The 20,814-nt window shown below is 45.0% G+C and overlaps 1 protein-coding gene across 4 annotated transcripts in view; it reads right to left on the reverse strand.

Annotated features, from left to right (window-relative positions):
- RUNX1 (RUNX family transcription factor 1) overlaps positions 1 to 20,455 on the reverse strand; it is a 175,665-nt gene extending 155,210 nt beyond the window's left edge. For 2 of the 4 annotated variants that reach the window (XM_074814317.1, XM_074814313.1), the window contains exon 1: positions 19,904 to 19,965. Coding sequence is in view for 1 of the 4 variants with exons in the window: in XM_074814315.1 (XP_074670416.1) it covers positions 19,904 to 19,958 (55 nt within the window). In the remaining 3 variants the exon portion in view is untranslated. Of the gene's footprint in view, positions 1 to 19,903; positions 20,018 to 20,205 lie in introns of those variants that run through there. The other 2 variants (XM_074814315.1, XM_074814314.1) reach the window with 2 other exon arrangements.
- Between the last annotated feature and the right edge of the window lie 359 nt (positions 20,456 to 20,814).

Below are 20,814 nucleotides of genomic sequence, written 5' to 3' on the forward strand. Positions count from 1 at the left end.
TTCGGGGCTTTATAAGGAGGACTGCTGAAAGGCTTTGTTATAGACTGATTCGGGCCAGCCTTCAAGATCCAAGCATTGATGTAAAATATCAGTATTGAGGCCTCTGGCTCATGTAACTGTCGTTGTGGGGCTACAGAAGGAGCCACTTTCTCCCCCTGGGTCCCCCCCTGCAGCCATGCGCTGCAAAACCACCACCCTCCCGCGTCTCTGCCCACTCCCCTCGCATGTGGCATGGTGCAGTACATCAAACGTGTCGATGAGAGAGAGTGCAAGAGGTGTGAACGGGGCCTCAGCTGCAGCCACCTTCCTGGTGGGCCCAGGGGATGGGCTGTGGGGCTGCTGCGCTCATCGCAGTTCCTCAGTGCAGAGTGAGATGATGATTTGAGGAGTGTGTAGCTAACAGGTCGAGGAACAGGTTTATGAGGACAGCTTGGAAAGCTTGTCCTTGGATGAGTAATGAGTACATGGCATGGTAAGCACATCCTGCAAACACTTAGAAGGGTTTAAAATACAGAAGAGGTATTATTTAGACTGTAAAGTAAATAAAATACAATGTGCATACACATGGTGTATGGACATCCCTATACATACACACATGTGTATATATACCTCTGTATTGTATACTGCAAACACACATTCATAAACTATAATAGTCTACAATAACTAGATGACTTAGATGAAAAGAAGAGAAACTTGCTGAATGCTAAGGAAAAATCCCTAACCATAAATTCTCTCAGTGAATGACCTAAGGGAAGGGATGGAAAGAATCCTTATTACTAGAGCATTCAAAACCCATCAGAGCAAGTACCCTGCAACCCTTTGTCTGGATAACCTGAAAGTTTCTCCACTCTTTATCTTTGAGGGGGCACAAAAGGCTTCAGCAAAAGCAAGCCACGCATGAAAAGGCTATCTTTTCGTGCCAGCAAAATAAAAAGCCACCACAACTTATAAAGCAACAGTGTCTCTATCAAGTGAGGGCAGCAATGCCATAGCCCTGATCGCTGGCTGGCCAGAGCGCCTGGGATGGGGACCTGGTGCGCTCGCAGCAGCCAGACACAGGTGCCTGTGTGACCCTGGTCTCTGAGGGATCCTCTGTCACCTCGGGGTACATGGGGTGGGAACAGGGATGAGAGCAGCGAGCTGCCAGTTAGTTTTTCACCTCCTGACTCCATATTCAAAGACAAGGAAAACAAGCCCTGGAAAACTGCCACACTGGCTAGAACAGCTGTTTGTAGCAACTTTTGTTAATTGGCTCCAACAGCTAAAGAGACAGCTCACTATTTGCCCTGTTCTCCAGTTGCTCTGTGGCAAGGAAAGGAAAGTCTGAAAAAGGAAAGATGATTTCGTACACTAAAACACACTTTTTAAAGGAGAAACCAATGCAGATGGGTTACTAAATACAGAAGGTCATGTATGTTTCCCTCACTTACCAATAAATGACACAGCAAAGTACACTTTCTTCATTTTCTGTCACTTAAACAAGAGCCTGAAGCACTAAACAAATAAGCTGAAGCCAGTAAGTTTGATCCAGCAGCAGTCTCTTGTGAATCCCAATTCCACTTTCTCATCATAACTTGCTACGCTGAGAGATGCTGCAGCAAACCCAAGACTTAGAGTGACTGAGGGAGTGGGATGTGCAAGTTACTCTGAAGCCTATCGGTGGTGGCTTGCCTAGATTCCTTTGAAGATCCCAGTCTAAATGCTTGCTAGCATGTGAATATCAATGTCCTCCTAATGTCTGAGTCCTGCAGAAAGATTTCTTGGGGGTTTCCCACTTACAAGGCAAAGAAAAATTGTAAAGCATTCCTGTGGTCCAGGCAGGGAGGAAGATGGGGGGTATGCAGTCCCAGAAAACGTGTTACTAGATGGGAAGGAGAGGCGAAGTGACCAAAGGGCAGCGCTGGCCACGGTGCCTCTAACTCTGTCGGGATAACAGAGTGGGCAATGAGGCAGGAGGCGGCCACAGAGGGGGACGTGTTGTGATGCCCCCACTGAGAGTGGGGCTTTTGTGAGAAGCCAGGACCAGGAAAGGTCTTGCACTGGAAGGAGCAGAGGGGAGAGGAGCATGCACGTGCCTGGGGAGGGAGACCACACAGCACAGAGCCCCAGGAGGGCCTGAGGGATCTCAGTATTTGGGCTAAAACGAGACAGGCTGCAACAGGGACAGAAACAAAAAGAAAGCAAAACAGTTGAGCACTTTTGTTGCAGCTAGGAGAGAGAAGTAAAAGCATGAGTGGAGAGTAATTTGTGGAGATTGAGGTGACTTCAGACAGCCTTGCATTACAGAGGGCTCTCTAACTTCCTCCACACACTTGTGTGACTGATGTTAACACTTGCCAAAACCATTTTTATCTTTTTGTTTCATTTCATGCTTCTCACGAACTAAGTTTCAACAGTACTGGTCCAGTAAGCCCATATCCTTCACCTATCTTCAATTGATTTCTTGTCTCTAAATTCTTCAGGGTGCTTTCCTGTACATTTGAACAGCTCCTGGCACAGCAGTGGAGCACGTTAGTAAAAGAAAGAGGGCAAAGTCACAGGGAAAACCGTGAAACTCAAAAGCTAGTGGTTTGGCAGTATTTGAAATTAAAATGTTGTCCACATTTTTATTATTATTATTCATTTATAAGAACAAAGTGAATTGACATTTTATTGAAGCAATTTTCCAATGTATTTTTTCCTGAGAATCTAATTCCTTACTAGAAGCCCATCTTTCAGCAAATGAAAAAAATTATCAGGATCACATAACTGATGCCGATAAGAATGCTGGTCAAGCTGTTTTAAACAAGCATGTCTTGAGATATCTAGCAAGAGAAAGAGCGGTCTGATAATACTGATGAATTTTATGCAAAGCTCAAGAAAAATAACATTCTTGGTTGAAGAAAGAAAACCCCTTTTCTGCTAGCTCCAGCATTCTGATCAAAGAATGGAAAGCCGTTTATGTTAACACATGGCTGAACCTTAAGGTGAGATGTTGAAAAGTGAGTAAACCTAAGTCATGGGAAGCCCAGTGAAGATCCCAGCTTCCCGCTGGGGGAGATACACGTGTCTAACACCTTTGTAGACCGTGCATCTGTGAGCTTGAGCTTTCTAAGCCTTACACATGTGCTTAGCTTTGAAGAGGTAAGTAGCACCATTTACATAGCTGTACACAAAGTCAAGGCTCATGCTGCAAACAGAAACCACACACGCATGCATGCACACACTTCACCACCACAAAAGGGTTCCCATCAGACCCGAGGGAGCCAGCAATAGCCACGGCAATAAAGTCATGCACAGTTGCAGAAGCGGGGTTTAGGTCTGCATTGCGCTGAGATTTAAATACAGATCTATTTGCCTAACTGCAGGCCTCTGGGCCCAAAAATGCTTTTCCCTTTGCATTACCAGTTCTGGTCTCCTCCAAAAATGCTCTGAATGTGGGGTTAAATGAAGCCTCATAAAGTGCCCTGAGATCTCAGGCTGAGGAGTGCTGGCAGGGAGGCAGACATGGGTGCAAGATTACGAAACCCCAGCCCATGACAGGTACACACTTTTAAAGACACTTATTTGCAGCCACCTTCTTGAAAGCCGGGCCCTATCCCCCCGCTCAGCTCTGCGGACGCCTGCGGTCCCCCCTCTGATGGAGCAGACGCCTGGCCACCCCTCACACGCCGTTTATAGCAGGGGAGGGCCCTTTTGAGAAACCAGCGAGTAACTGAAAAAATGTGGCAGAACTCAACAGCAAGAAACGGCAGCGAGAAAAAGCGCGAAACAGGAAAGCGCCAGCGAGGCTCGCGCCGTCCCCCCCGCCAGCGCTCGGCGGGACGGAACTGCTGCAAAAGCGGCGCAGGGCTGTTATCAGCCCTGCGCAGGGCCTGCGGTTTGCTCGCTCTTGCAACCCTTCTTCAACTGTCACTTGTTTTTCAACAAACAGGATGCCTCCGCTTGGGCTGACAGCTTCCCCGTAACTTTGGGGCGAGGGGCGGCGTGGATCCTTCTCGCCACCTCAGGGACGCTGGGCCCTCTTCCCCCGGGCAGGGCGGCTTCAGGTGCACCCCAGGCAGGGCACAGCGGAGGGGACAGGCCTATCTCCTTCCTGCAGCCCTCCGCTGATGAGCAAAACAAGAAGCATGCGGTGCAGGCTTGGCTGCATTGGAGAGGAAAGGCTGACCTTCCATCTTGCTCGCTTTTTATTATTCCACCTAAAAGCAGTTACTAAGGAAGTGCTTGTGTTATGTTTAGGCACCAAAGGCGCATCCAAGCTGCTCACCTCCTCTCCAGTCTGTCAGCAGCCACTGATATCCCATGGCACAATGGCTGCAGGGATGTGGATAGCACAAGTTCTTTTCTATGCAGTCCCCCTGCACAGGCTGGACCAAAGGCACAAGGTAGGACTGGTTGAATGGAGATGCTACCAGCGGAGGCAAAGGAGCGACTGCCCTCACTGCCAGCAGCTCCAGAGCCTGTGGCAGGACCAGGGCTCCTGACATCATTGCTGGGAAGCTCCTACCGCTCGTTTTTGCCCCAGTTAGGAAAAACCCTGCACCAAGCTTTGCTGCTCTGGCTCCTCAAGAAGAACATTCTGTTTTTCAAGGTTGCTTGGGCTATGCTATGCAGAAGTCTGTTGTCTCTGCAAACATGCAAGATACCAGCCTGGGTTTCTACTCAGAAGTTAGATATGGGAAAACAAAACACTCTCTGCTCCTGGTCTGATAATTACCTGGCCAAAGGTTAGCCTCTCTCAGGAGAGATGGAGCCCGTGCCAACAGCAGCGCAGGCTTTGCTGCAGAGCTGCAGCAGGGCTCTCTTAACTTGCAAGCTTTTCTGGCACTGCCCGGTGCTATGGCAGATGAACACTAGAGAAAGCAGGAAAAAATATATCTCTAGAATGAAATTTTCAGAAAAACGAATTTTTTTTAAAAAATATTTTCTGCAAAAAAAAGAAGAAACACTCCTAAATGGATGCATGGTTTCTTCTCGCATCTCCCTGTCCCACAACGCCGACCTCCTTGCTGGACGCCAGGAGGTTTTTAGGGAGTCTCCAAGCAGTGATGTTTCCAGCTGGGTTAGTAGGACTGAACTGTAGCCTACTCCTGCTCTCCCTGCCCTTCTCCGCTGGCACGGGGAGGTGCAAAGCATCACCTACTGCCAAGATGGTGCTAAGCCAGGCTGGAGAAAACCCTAGTGCACTGCTCCTCCTGGATCTGAAATTCTAATGAGCTGAACGAGTCTTGTATCACGAATTCTTTGTCATCTACTCTTATTTCTTTTCCTGTTACTATATTGTCCACAAACAGCTCATAATATTTTCAAGTTTACCTGCTGCTCAAAAGTAATTAGAAAACAATTTTTCCTGGATTTTCTTTACTGTTTGCTCTTTGAACTGGATTGCCCAGTTGCAGCTGGAGATGTACAATACCCGGGCCCTGAAATGATGAGTGTAATGCTAAGGTAAATTTCTGATGCAAACATTGACTTGATCAGATTTGAAATTCAAAGTAAACAAGAGATCATTTTGTAGATAGTCAGGCGCAGAACTGTAAGTCAAAAACATTCAGGTTCTGTTTCGACTTCTCTCTCCCTCAGACTTCTGATATGACCACTCTTCCCTAGTTCTTCATCCATGAAGATGAGGAACATGCTATTCCCAAAGTAGGTTAAGGAGCTTCTGAATGTATTTTGACTATCTTTGTGATTCACTTTGGCCCAGTTCACACCAAACTGAACTGCAAAGCTCTTTTATCAGCCTGCTTTTCTGTGGAGGCAGTGCTTATGTGATTGCTCCCATTCTCTGTATACTTCCCCTAGCTTTTCTGGTTTGTGGGTCAACTTTAAATTTGATAGAGCGGAAGTGGTCTTAAGTTCCTACAGCTTTCACGAAACATGGCAGTAGCAGAGAGGCTCTGTCAGTGCTCCCAGCTGAAGGGTGCCCAAGAGAGATTTTAGAGATTCCTCAAGAAGAGAAAAACCTTCAATCAGATTAAAGCCTTATCAGCTTTAGAGAATGCAGCCACAAGACCCATGTCTGTAGGAAATCAGCCTTCACTAGTTCTGCCTAGAACAGCATGTCTCAGCTTTTTAAATGCATCAAACTAGACTTGCCTTGAATTCAGAATGCTTCTGTCTGAAACTTCACCATAAACCCAACATTTCCATGGAGAAGATTTTTAGTGGTTTTGCACGCTTTCAATCAAATAATCCGAATTAGCTTTTTGAAATTTCCCAGTGCAGCAAGGCTTACCCAGAAAAGAACACAATAAATTCTCATGAGAAGTTTCCCACAGCCCCAGTAGCATGAGAGCTTTTTACCACATTACACTGGTTGTGGGGAAGGCTCACATTAACAACATTATGAGAGCATTTGGATTTAATAGAGTTAATATACACAGCATAATTACCCATAGTGTTTGAGGCAGATCTCAGTCCATCTAAGTGCTTCCCCAACAATTCCTTAACAACATGACTAGAACATTTATGATGTCACTGATCACTTCCTTAGCATCCGCTGTGGCTCAAGACAGGTCTTGGTATGCTCCAGTTCCAACTATCTCTCAAATAGCAACACTGAAAAGTCTCATGTTAGCATTCTAAAGTTGCATGGGGCTCAACAGAGGTCCAACACTAAGTCTCACTAAGAAAGAAACTACTAATGCTGCAAATGGCTTCTGGTTTGGTGGAGGACACCGTGCTAGGCTGATATCCACTGCAGAACACAAGCCAGCATGATTAATATTATTTATTTATTGTAAGGCACACTGAAGGGTAATGCTACAGTAAGATTAAAAAAGAAAAACAAAAGTCCTGCAGGTATAATCTTTAGTACTTGAACCAGCCCTTTAGCTTAATATCCTCATCACTTTTTATCTACCACATCATAACTTGCATCAGAACTCTGACACAAGCTGCCTACCAAGTTTCACATCAATTAATGTATGCTAAACATGAAAATGTAAGAGGCTAAGAAACTAGTCTAGAAATACTTCTCTTTTTCCTACCTTTGTTGTCCCTCCCACACCCAGCACACACCACCTTCGAGCTTTGCATTGATTTCATCACATTACCAAAATCAAACTAACAGGCTAAGTCTCATGCAGAAGTCTTCTGGGACAAGCTGGAAAAAGGAAAGCATGAACCCACAGAAAAACACACCTGTTGATCCCATGGCACCCTATGCACAGTGTACTAAACATGAGATTTCGGAAAAAAAAATCAGAAACCTTGTAGGTGTATTCACCACTTACATAGAAAGGACCAAGTACACAATGTGTTGTCTCAGGACTATCTGCAAGCTTAGAAATTAAAGAGTAGGATTGCATAACAGCACCACAAGAAGCCAGTCCTTCCATCCCTTTCTGACTTTCTGTATCAACTGGAAAGGGATGAGACTGCAGAATCATGATCAAAGGAGGCCAGTACCAGGTGCTAGTCACAGAAGCATGATATCTTTTGGCCACCTGTATCCATCTAATTCTAACCATAGTGGGAAGATACCAGTGAAGAAAAGGTCGATAATTTAATAAGTTGGTAGGATGACATTATGAACAACGGGGGACTTAATTCAAACACCAAGCTTCTAAAAAAACCCAAACAAATGCCACTGGATTATTCTCAGAGCACAACCTGTAGGTGTTACCTATATTGCATTACTCTGGTGCTGGCTGGCTGGCTGGCAAAGGCAGCTCCAAGCACCTGTGTCTCAAATATCAGCAGCTGTGCCTGGTGTCTCTATCACCCACTGATCCCCCAAAACCATGTCAGCTACAATTGGTTGGGAGTATGCCCTATTCAAGCTGGAAAATGCAGTACCCAGTGGAAATAGTACTATGTTCCACAGGTTTGCTGAGGAAAAGTACCTTTGCCAATATAAGGGCTAAATCAGGCACACTGCTTCTGCCACACAATAAAATACTTCCTCCGATTCTTGCTCTCTTCCTGACTTTCTCACCCTCCCTTCTGTGCTGCAATCAGGAAAGGAATGCTTGGTATGGATATGCATATTCCTTAGCAGTCAAATATATGCTCCACATGTATTTTTCCCCCTTTACTATGTGATAACTGAAGGCATTTTTGTCTTGAGATGCAGAAATGAAAACCTGCAGCGAAATTAGCAATGTAAGTCATACACTAGAAATGTTTGGGTTAATTTGTTCGTGGCAAATGTTGCAAACAGCAGCGTTTTATAAAAACCTCAATGACAAGGTAGTTTGTTTTCTCACCAAGGAAAAATAAATGAGGGAAACTTTGTTACAGCTAATTATCTCCTAAAATAGGACAGCTAATGCTTTTATATAGGTTATTTTTCTAATTCTGATTTCAATCTCCCTTTGAACTGCAGTTTCAAATAAGGGATGCCTTAAAGTTGCTTCTATTTCCTGCAGAAAAAAAAATAATCCAACAAGACCTTGCAAGAAAAGGGGCTGAGATGTTAGCAAGTGAGGGACTTCAGACAGAAGGGAATTTGGGGAACTGTGAAAAGATTTTCCTTGAAAACAAGTTGGAATCTGACAACAAATTTCTGTTAAATCATGTTTTGGATTTTTTTTTACCAAGATGGTTGTGTAAAAAAGTTGTATTAGCCTAAACCTTCAGAGGAGGCTATGGTTTTAGGCAGGAATGCTCAATTACTGGCTTAAGTCATGTACATGGGAGAAAACCTACCGAGCTGGCACCTTGTGTTGCCTTGGTTAGCTGTGCATGCTGCTTGGTTGGCAGCTACATGACTCATGCAGTGAAGTCTCTCCAGCGGGGACTATGGGGTATACCAGGATGTGTTCATGAAAAAAGCTGGATACTGAGCAGTATTTGCTGGAGAAATTAGCAAAGAATAAATGAGAGCATGTCTGACAGGGAGCGAATAATTCATAAACTGAAGATGAAAACCATGTTGAAAAACTGTTTACGGAGAAAGACCCTTTCTCCTCCCTCTGATTACTTTAGCTGGCCCAGGGTTGTGAAGCCAAACCCTGCTGCTGCCTTGAAGGAACTCCCGTTTACCTGTAGGTACTGTGGAGCAAAACATGAGATTTTCCTCTTACTTCTGAACAGAGTGGAGGACAAGCAGAGATGCCTGGTGGGGAAGTCATCTCCCGGTCATATGGCAGGATGCCCATACCCCAGGCAGGGAGTAGGGACAGCCCAGGCTCCCTGATGCCCTTTGTGGGACTTCACGAAAGCAGCAGGCAGACCAAGGGCGCTCTCTTTGTCCAGCCACTGCCCTGAGCTTGTACAACACCATCTAATCCCCTCAGACACAGTGGTGTTCAGTTGTATTTCCTAATCCCTCTGGCCAGAGTGGGCTTTTCTGAAGGCTGAAAGGGGAGATGAGAACCTGAAAAACCTCCAACTGCTTCTGTTTAAATAGTGCTTTTGATCTCCAACTGGTGCAGTGTAGTCAAAGCAGCAACACTCCAACATCTGGAGGATGCTGGCCTATGGAGCTGCTTTGGGCCCATCTCTATGTGGGTCTGGGACATACCCGAAGCATGGAGCTGTTAGAGGGAGGGGAGGAGCGGGAGAGGGCTGCCCTAATAGCCTTTCAAAAGGAGCCGGCCCATTAGCAGGTGGCTGGAAATGCGATCTCTAGCTTGCACAGTGCCATTTTTTATTCAGCAGCTCTTGCAAGCATGTAAAAAGGGCAGAAAGCACCGGGATGCCACTCCAAAGAAAAGATGGGTTGTGGCACAGAAGGGGAGCCAGCCTCACCCCTCCATATTTCACATGTGCAAGGGTGTAAGGACAGCTGTGCGAAAAGGGACTGCTGACCTGGGCTGTCAGCAAAGTGACTTCAGGTTGTTAACACCTTTATCTGGAGGATAACAGCCATCACAGGTCTCATCCAATGCCCAAGGATGTCAGCCAGGTCTTTCCTCTGGTTTCATTGGCTCTTGGATCAGGTGCCATGTATACAAAATACTGGGCTGCTTTAATCACCCCAGTAAAAGGTGAACCTAAATCATCTTTCCTCATATAGACATTTGTCTAATGACATAACTTCACCCCACAGGGGAGCTGTAAATCCCTCTTCATGTTGGTACATGCCTAGTTACAGCAGAGCACTCTCCCAAATGGGAACGGACTTATATAGGTGTTCATACTGATAAAGATTATTCCTACGTAGAAAAGGAAAGAAGCTGTTTGAGGCTAATGTAGCTTTTCTGCTGCATAGTGTAAAATAGATGCACCTAAAACCATCAGTACAAAATAATATATCAGTCCTCAAAGAAGTACTCAAGGTTGTTTGGACTGTGTATAAAACTGTAAAAAAATAACTGTTTTGCATTGCAATCCCTATTAGGAGAAAAAAAACCAACCACCCAACAATAAACCATCCTTTAGTTTCCACAATAGCCCAGCACACTGTACTTGAAACACCCCGTTTCATTTAGAAAAGCAAATCATTTTCTCCAATGCAGCAAGGTACAGCCAGAATAAGTTCCTGTTCTTATATGAGACCTGAATCTTCATTTCAATATGCAAGTTATTTTATATCAGTGTAAAAAATGTGTGGGTTGTTTAGCACCATACATTATCACTTTTTACAGGCTTGGTGTGGAAGCTAAAGAGAGAATTAGTGCAGAGACTAAGGTGTCATTTTTCCTTTCAGAGGTGGCCATCTCTCCAGGTTGCGTGAATGGCGGTCCTTAGAAAGCATGTGGGGGCAAACCACACGGCAGCTCTCTGTGCTGTCCTTCCTCTAGCGAGAGTGTGACCTACCTGCTGAGCTGCCAGGCTCACCCCATTTCCCTAGATGGAGTCATTTGCAGAACACTTTCCACACAGTATCTGCCTCCCAGGTCTGGGTTCAGATGAAATGGTGACAACAAAATAGGAATCAGACTGGTGTAGAAGCATACTCAGTGATCTGGTGGATGTAGGTCTGCTTAGGACCCTGCATGAAGTAACCTCTGCAGCTCCCTGACCCAGAGTCCACAGAGATGCAATGGACAAAGTGGTACTGATTTTCTTTGCAGAGCATTTTGCCAATGTGTATAGGATCAATTAAACCATTCTGTATTGCAGTAACTGATTCACTGACCCCTGCGCAAATGGGGTTAACAAAGTCTTAACTTGAATGTGTCTTCCAGATATGAATTCTGCTACACCCAACCTATGCAAAACCCAAAACTCATTTACATATATGTCCTGAAAAACAGAAGCATTTTACAGAAGTCTGATATTATCTATCAACTGTATTGTAAAATAAATTGCACTTCCTACGAACTGGGCGTAGCATGCAGTCTCATATCAGTAGCCTGCTCTGGATGATGTGCAATATGGACAGATGGTCAGCAACCATGGCAGTCTTGCTGTGTGGAGACTGACCGCACAGGTGAGGCCTCCTCCTTGTCTCTTACTTGCAAGGTGCTTTCAGGGTGCTTTCCAAAGCTGTGGTTGCACTCACGGAAGTCCTCTCCCTCTCTGTCCTTCTATATAAGACCAGGAGACAGTACACGCTAAAGAGTGCTTCTTTCAGAGTCTCTCCTCACTGCTTAGGAAGGAAATACACCTCACCTGTCCACTGGGTGAGGCCTACACCCTTGCTGTATAAACTAAGAACTAGCAACCAGAAGAAAATCCCAGCCAACTCAAACTGCATAATATGCCATAAATAATTGTTCTACACCAATATTTCCTAGGTAGAAGAGACAAAATATTTCATTCTCAAGCCATAGTTCTGCTACTAGGCATTACAGGAATTACACTCGCACCTTAATGCTATGTTTCTTTCAGCCTTCAGAGCTCACCTCATGTCTTATTCACAACTTCGTGTTTTTCTCACAGGTTTCTTTGCTCTTGAAGGACAGCCCCAGCCTCACTGCAGTTGATGGCCATTTTGTCCCTGTCTGGGTGAAGCCAGGATATTATCCTAAGAATTGGCTCTGGGGCATGCTTTCTGCTCCTGGTCATGTCTACAGAGAAAAGGGGAAGCGTGCCTGCAGGCATGTGGGAGGAAAGCACTGCTAGCTTAAATCTTCCCAGCCCATATAATAACAGTAGTGAAAACACAGAGGTACGTCTCCCGCCCCCGCTCTCCACCACGGTGTGTACCGACATCTTCCAGGGGTTGGCTGGAGGTGGCTTACACCCATGCGATTGCATCTGTTTCTGTTATCCTTGCTAGAGAGATGAAAGCCTTCATTTTGCTGTGCCAGCTTGCCTTCCACTACCCTTTGATACTGCAGCAAGTATAAATAGAGACCTGAGCGCTGACAGGCAAGGAGGCTGGTCTGCCCAGTGCAGAGGCTGTGACACACCACTCGCAGCCCCAGCTCAGCACTCTTGCAGCAATTGCCTTCGCCAAAGGAGGAAACTGCAGGGCACTTTAGCACTTACGGAGCTTGGCATCCTTCGGTGCTTCTTCAAGGCCTCTGCAAACACCCCGATACCTCCAAGGCACGCATCTGGCTGGCACGGTGCAGGTGTATGCCATAAAACTGACTAGAAAATGGACTTATGAGAGATGCAGGTGGTGCTGAGGTTGAGAAGGTGCAAGACATTTGTCACAAACGAAAGAGATGCTCGGCCACATGCTGTGCCACTTTGCCCCAAACATGCAAGGTATTTCGCAACGATCATCTTTCTCTTTTAAAGACCACAAAAAGACACTTGAAGGGCTGGGTCAGTGCCTTCTGAGGTTGCTGATTTGACAAGGATTGCAGGGCTTGCCCTAAATACAGCTGAGTGAAATGTTTATAGCAAATCACATAAAACTTGACAGGTTTCAAGTTTCCTCACACCACATTCATGAAAAGATTCGTAAGAGAGGCAAGCCTTTCAACTTACAGTCAAAACCCTACCTAAGGGCAGCTTCTCAGCACATCTCAAAATCACAGCTTCAGTGTGAAACCAGACAACAGACTGCAAGACAAAATACTCAGAAGGCAAAAGAAAAAGCCCCAAGCCCCTGACTTGGACTGCTTTTGGGTTCACTGGAATCAGAAACTCAAGACAAAAAGCACAGGCTGAAAAAAAACCCCAAATAGATCAAAGCCGGAGAAAATGTTCTCACAGACCTTCGTGAAGTGAAACTACCCAATTTCACAGAGTTTCACTTGCAAGCAGAAGTGGTGAGCCCTGTGGACAGTATTAAGGATGAATTGGAAACTCTACCAGGTAGCGGCTACTGTCATTCTCTACTTCCCTGCTTTCACAGTTAGTTCTTCTACGCCCCCTTTTTTTTTTTCCCTATTTGAATAGTCTGAATACATCTTTATGGAGAATTTGATGGTTTAGACTAAAATGTATCTTGGTTGTAAGCTGAGGCCTTACTTTGCTGGGATCTAAGTGGAAGAAAAGGCATTTCTATTGAAAATTGATTACATTGGGAATCTGTATATATAATTTCTAGTCTCCTTTCCACTGGCAGCAAGAATGACATGTCTTGCATTCAGTATCACTGGATATGCTGGTGCATCCATGGATGTCACCAACATACTGTAGACATTTGTAGGTGCTCTACTGCTCCAAACACACCACTGCTGTCACCCCATACAGTTCAGTAATACACTTCAGAGAGGAGATATCCCTACTACTCATCTACTGTTTGGGAATCTGACTCAAGTCTATACAAATATTATCCATTCTCTTAAGATGACAGAAGAGGTAATGAGGTAGTGTAATGTTTTCTTGTCCTTCTCTCAGACCAGTGATTCACCTAGCCAGGGGCCTGTCTCTCTCCATGGCCAGTACAAGATGTCGTGGAGGAAGCCACAATTCATTTTGCGGATGACAGACCTGCTTACATGAGAAGCTTTCTTTCCAAGCTTTAACAGAGATCAGTTTGTGCTCTAAAATACAGCAGTGAGAGACAAAGAGACAACTTAACCCTTCCAAAGCTGCTTTATTCTTTACCTGTCTGGTACATATTAAGAAACTGCTATGTATATACAGACACAGCTGGTTTAAGGATCCTGCTAAACTCAATGACATTTCAATGACATTTTATGGCAATGAGTTCTAGGCCGTGATCACCCACTGTTTAAAAAAGTTTCCACCATACCTTGCCCCATTGACTAAGCACAGAGAAAGGAGCAGGAGTGGGAGAGCTGATGATCAGAGTTGTTTTAGGAAAAAACAACCAAAGAGAAAACACAAGTAAATAAATAAAAATTGAGAAAAATCTTAGCAAAGGCATCCTTGCAATCTGCAGGAACACAGAAAATCTGTCAGGCTCATGCCCCTGCAGTGAAGGGATTGTCCTGAGCTTCCTCATTGCATGCTGGAGTGCCTTGTCTCTGGGCATAGCCTGATGCTCACAGCAGCCACCTCCCCTCAAAATGTCACACACCCCAATTTAAACTCACACCCTGCATCCAGGAGGCCTGTGCTGGCACGGGGAGGACAGAGATGCCAGGTGGAATTGGGATTCAAAGAGTGGGTGGTCCCTCTCCAGCCAGCCTCAATCCATCCTCTTACCCAGAGCCAGAGCTACTTCTTCCTTGCCCTCCTGCCGAGGCTGTTGGACCCATACTGCCGCCCTCACCCCGCAGCCCATCAGGTGCTCACGCATTTCAGCAGAAGCAGCCCAAGCCTCTGACGGAGGTCGTTATCACTGCGTGGTGCAGCCTTCCTCCTCCACTGAGCCACCAGGGCCAGCCAGGTACTTTGTGGCAGCCTCCTACGTGCAAAACTTTGCCCTGCACGTGCAGGAGGAAGACAGGTTTCCCTGTCTTGTCACAGGGGTGAGCAACCTCAAATTATCGCTTAGCGAGGCAGCAGTTTCTGAAGAGCACCAGACCACCCTGAGTTTTTCCTGCCTGTGGCATTCCCCCTTAGCTCCTGAGCCCACTCTGCATGTCACCTTTGCTCTCCATAACAGCACAAGAGGACCTTAGGCTAACACCCCTGTCCAGCCCTCCGGGCACTGCTTTGGAGGTGCAGCAGAGACCGCTGGGACCCAGCACGTCCCCTCTGTGTGTAGCAGGGTGTCAAAGTCAGATGAGCTTCTCCTGTTGGTGGAACAACCTCATAGTTTTAGAGAGAAATGCATTTGCCATTTCTTTAGGATTGCTTCTGCTTAGCTTTTAAAAGCAAGTATGTCTATTTCTAAATCCAAGAACAGTAATTTTTTTGCCACTTAGTTTAAGCAGGATGATGCAGATTCTCATCCTGTGTTCTCAAGTAAAATTCTTCAGGAGTTCATAAATTACTTTCATGAACTTGCCAATATCACTGGCCTTCACATGCATTTAAAGATAAGCAGACTGTTCTTTTGGGGTCATGCCTTAGCAGTCAGACTAAACCATGATTATCTTCTAGTCATGAAAAAAATGCAGTTTATTTTTTATTCATATTGCATACACTGGCAGTGTGGGGAAGATACTTTTATTTCCCACCAGAGAGCTACCTCAGAGATGAAATTTGGCTCTTGCAGTAAAACATGGTCCAAGGCAGAGCAACCATCCAACAGTCTCTTATTAATGGCCACATGATAAAGGGCAAGCCAATCTGGGGGATCTGCAAGCCAGCCATAACTTTACGTCCTTGCTAAGACTGTCATCACAACACATCACTACACTTAGTGTGACTGGTTAAACACTCAGTCTAATATTCTGGCCTAGGATAAAATCCCTTGATCTTACCAAAGCAGTGTATTCATCTCTGTCAGATACTTTACCCCTTGCTTCACAGGAATTCCTGTGTTCAGGCCTCACAATGTTTCTCAAGGCTTTTAAATGAAAAAAGGCTCAAACAGAGAGAAAGCTGTGTAAATCAGACATTGTGCAAGTTTTTTTCTTCTAGTAAGCCAAGGTTTTTATGAGCTTTAGTTCAATTTCCTATTCACAAGATGCAGTTAGTATTTTATAATGCTGACACAAATTAACTCTGTTACAGTTCAGGCAGTCTGCAAAAGTGCTGGGAAACTTTCTCTCTCCCCTACGCAGTGACCACGTAGTTTATGCTATTGTGAAAAGAGGTTTCTTCTACTGGGCGAGTGAAGGAAAATATGTGGCAGTGTTGGGTACCGTGCATCTCCCAGAGAAATGTATCTTTGGCAGAGTTACTTCTAATATATGACCACTTCTGCTAATGTCACCAAGTCTAGAGGGCTGAAACCATTATCAACTTGCTATCCTTCTCCTCATGCAGCACTCTCTGCAGACAAACACTTACTCCTAGGGAGGTCTTGTACGCTGAGAATGACACACTTCAGATGTAGACTCGGATCACAGGGAGCCTCCGATCACTTCACCTCACATACAGCACCAGGGACTTTAAGAGTCTACCAACATAGATCCCATCACACGGCAAGTCAGAGCCACTAACTTTCAATGAGAAGCAGTATACTTTGGTCCAAGGGTCCAGAGCAAGAAGAGGTTTTTGCTACAGTTTTATTTAGCATTTGCAAAGGAAGAAACCCACAATGGCTGGGCACTACTTGGCACATCAGAACTAAGAAGAAAGAATGCACAGTGTATTTTTCCATGTTGTAAAAGTGCTCTGCTGGAGTTCGTTTCCATTTGATAAGAAACCAACAAAATGTTGCACCACAAGTCTTCATTGCCTTGATTAATTAATAAAAAATACAACAAAGGCAAAACCAGGAGTAACCTTCTTTGCATATTGAAATAATTAGACCTTGCAGCAAAAGGAAAAGTGAGGAAAAAGTGCCCTCCTGGAAAATATTATGCTTCATGCTATTTAGAGCTCTATAAAAACCCTGCAAAAAGATTAGTTACTCTTGTCTTCCTTTGTAGGCAAAATTATTAGGAAACCTTATAGGACAGTCTAACACCCTTAAGAAGTTAAAAGAAGTTATGGCGTGGGGTGATATCATGTAATTATCTAGGCACCCTATAAAAACTGTATGTGCACTCTTTAATGCAAGACTCTCCAACAGGCCTAATTTTGGTCCCCCTGCCCAAAAGGTATCACTGTGTTGACCCGGCCAATACACATGAACCTGTGTTGAACCCTCAGTATAACCAGCACATCTATCCTCATACTATGAATCTTGCTAGATTAAAAGTTTAAACTACAGCCTTGCTGATGCAGTCCTAGATTTGAGAAAGAGATGGAACGATGCTTTTCTGCGGGTTGCACTGCAGCAAGACACTTAGAAATGCTCCTACTCTGTACTCCTAACACCAAGCCCAGACTGTAAACTGGGAGAAGCCATTAGGAAGATGAAGCCATCATTAAAAGCAGAGCTGGTAAGCATTTGAATGTGTTCAGCATGCAGAGCACACCACTGGAGGTTTCAATATAATCCTCATTTCTTTACCTAGTGGCAGAAGACAGGACCTGGTGTGGTGTGATAGAAAAAGGGCCATATCCTTTGTGGTGTACCACATTCAATTAATATCTCAGGCTTTCTATGTCTGTCACTGCTCACAGAGGCTGGAACAATGGTTCTGCTTCCCCACTCCCCTCTTTTTTTCCCAATTTTCACATAGTATCAGCTAAAAAAGAGTTATGGATTTCCTTCACAGAGAACTGCATGGACTGATAAAGTGAAATCCACGGCAGAAAACAACATGTTATTTTTTCCCTTTACCTCACGATTTCAGTTAAGAGAGAAAGTGCAATAAATTTTGGCGGGAAAAAAAGAAAAGAGACGGTTTTGGACATTTCGAATGACCGGTCTATGTAAACACTATTGAGAAATAGGGGTTAGAACAACCGACCCTAGGGATGATTATTTTTCTTGCTCCAAGGTCCAAGCATTACTTTTGCTGTGCCCAGGATTTTGAAATTGTGTGAAATTCATTTGAGTAAAGAAAGGAACAAAAAGGGAACTGCTGGAAAACCGTCACAGCCTTCCACGTTCAAACACAATATTCTTTCGCAACGATGAAACATTTGCTTTATAACTCAACCGAAGCGCTGTTGCCCAAGCTTTTCTAGCACTGTACAGTGGGAGTTTGAGCTTGCTTGCACTGGGTACATACCAGGATCTGTACCTGGTTTTCCAAAACTAGATTAATATCTTAAGGTATCTAGCACAAGACTTCTAACCTGGTCCACGAACAAACAAAAAATACTGGTACTATAGTAACATTAATGACAATAATGAGAACAGTAATAAGAAGGATAATAAAACCCATTCTGGAGTATTGAGCTAAATCACTTGCTGGATTAATCAACTTTAATGAAACTCCTCCTTTTCTGGGCAAATCGATCCCTGGTCTCCAAGCAGCTGCTCTCAGGCTCTCTGGGCTCCTGTCTGCAATACACCCTCTGTCCTCCCTAACCCCTCCTGTGGGTTGGCTGTGCTCTGGCACTCGCTGCAAGCACTGCTCCATGAGGTTCACTCTGTTTGTTATTTTATCAGAAGCACAAAAGTTTTCTCAGTACGTCTTCCTGTGCTACAGATTAAACAGTAAACAGTTGTGTGAGCTAAAAAAAAAAAAAAAAAAAAAACACCAAAAAAAAAGGCTGACGAAATGCAGGAAGATCCTTCTTGTTATTCTAGCAGTATTGCTTCCTTTGCTTGGTAGGGGTGCTGAGGAAATGTCAGCACTGCAAGTGCCGCAGAGTAGTTAGCCACTTCTTGCTCACCCTTCAGCATCTCCCTGCCCAGGCTAGAAGCTGCTGCAAGCCTGAGTGACTCACACAGCTCGCTGCAATGAATTGCTGAAGCTCTCCTCCGGTGCCAGGAAAGACAGATGTAGAAAAACTTTTGACACGGGGGGGAACAAAAACGAACTGAAGCAAGGCAGGACAGTGGGCTAGCATTTCAGCAGACTGCCCTCCGCTCGCATCCCACTCGAGGGAGCACTGATCCGCAGGAGTGGCAGGGTGCCGGTGGAGCCGCTGCTTGTTGTGACACAGCAGCTGGGACGAGCCTTCCGCATTCCCCAGCCCGATTATTAATACGAATAACTCATGACTCACACCGACACCGCCAGCGAGGCCGGGAAACTGTAGTCTGTAACTATAAAGAGTTATGAAGTGCTGCTTTCTGGCAGCACCCCGGCCAAGCTTGACGAGAGGTCTGCAACGGGCTCTGTGAGCCTTGTCATCCGCATAGGTGCAGCCCGGCTGCAAAAAGGGCTCGAGCGGGCAGAGGGCTTGCGTGGGAAGGGGAAAAGTTCAGCTGTAGCATGAGCTATTTAGGAAGGTAGTTACGAGGAAGCGGACAAGTTTCTCGTGCCAGTCCCTGGCTTACTCGTATGAATAACCCATGACTAAACCATTAGCTCCACGGGGGGTTGTGAGAATGTTAGAAGGAGCCACTGAGGGTGCTTGGTCACTGGTGAAAAAAGACAGATTGCTGGGTGAAGCCTTTCAATCCCCTCCTTCAGCCTTTACAGGACTGCTTCATTTCTCTAAGGGTGGGTGCAGCCGGTAATCTGCAGTTATCCAAGACCTGAGTGGCATCAACAGAAACTCTGAGTTTATCCACACCGCTTCTTTTCCTGAGCCACGTGAGTTGCAGCTAACTTTAAGCTTTTTCTGACTTCTTCCCGGTGAACATGCCTTTACCCAGGCTGATGGTCTAGCATAAGTGAGACAGCATCACGCTCTGCTGGCTGTACACACCAGCTTGCTGCTCACTCCCCGTGTTTCAGCCTTTAATATGTGTTGTATGCTGTTGGCTGTCATTTTTCACGGCAGTGGCTCAAAAAGTCATAATTCTGCCAAAAAGAATCAAAAGGGGCTTGTGCTACTGCTATTGTATCTGTAGTAATACATGTGAGATATTCTAGCACACTTTGATTTATGAAGAGAAAAGTCACAAGCATGCATGGCTGTTTGAACAGCTTAAATGAGTCCTTGTTATAATCTCTTTAATGGGCTGATAAGTAATGAGATGGTATTCCTGCAAGCTCAGATATTAGCTTCGATGAGAGCGCCTCAAAGAAAACTGAAGTGGGAAAAAGCATGTACTACAAGAATGTCCCCAGATACTCTCCAAACATGCATTTTCTTAAGTATGGGAAAGTAAAAAGTATATTTAGAAAGTCTGAATGGCACTTACCTCTCAAGAAGTGCTGGTAAGAAGGAAGTGACTCAAATATGCTGTTTGAAGCCATTGTTTCCTCTTTAAAAGTCACTCTCTCTTTACAGTGAAGGAATATATGATTTCTTCTACCTTGGGGAGTGAAAAATGAAGAATGGTCACTGCTACCACCCTCCTCCCAGCCATCACGCTCTGTTTTATCCCGGTGCCTAAGGAGCAGCACAAAGCGGATTATAAGGTTCTTTTACTAAAAGAACTCTGAAATTGTTTCTTAAAAAGAAAAAAAAAATAGCGGATCGGTTGTGGTTGATGATGCTTACCACTCTACGAAACTCTGTGGTTTGCAGTCAAAACGATTCGCCCTGCCTGCTGACCAATATCCCGGACCCGCTCTTGTGTGACTGCCTCTGTACCCAACTTGTGGTTCTGTGGTTGTTTATGAGGCCCAAAGAAGTGTTTCACACAACCAAAATTACAAATTTAACTGTTCCCCTTTCTAGAACCTGCCTCCATTGGTCCCTTTGCATCACGTGACCTGAGTGATGTCGACTTTCTTTTTTTTTTTTTAAACTTTCTGAAGTCATGCCCTACCCACTCCACCTGCCCTCCCCGGGGCTGTGCGAGGCAGCAATGAAGTCTGCTGAGGGAGGGAAAAGAAAAATGACTCACCGTCCCTGATGCTACAAATGGTCTTGCTGAGTTAGTTCAACTCTGCTTGTTTTGTTGTTTGTGGTTTTTGGAACTACTGATTATTTTGATAGAGATTTCATTGCTGCTTATTCAATAGTAATTCAAACCCGGGTATTAGTCTGCTGCTAAGGCAGGATGTGCAACTCATCCTGTAAAACATTAGGAATCAGCTGTAGGAAAGACCACTGGCTGGGGAAAGAACACTGTGAAGAGGTTTAAAAAAATGATTATTAAAAAAA

This window comes from Strix aluco, chromosome 2 (genome assembly GCF_031877795.1).
Source record: "Strix aluco isolate bStrAlu1 chromosome 2, bStrAlu1.hap1, whole genome shotgun sequence".
Lineage (NCBI taxonomy): Eukaryota > Metazoa > Chordata > Aves > Strigiformes > Strigidae > Strix > Strix aluco.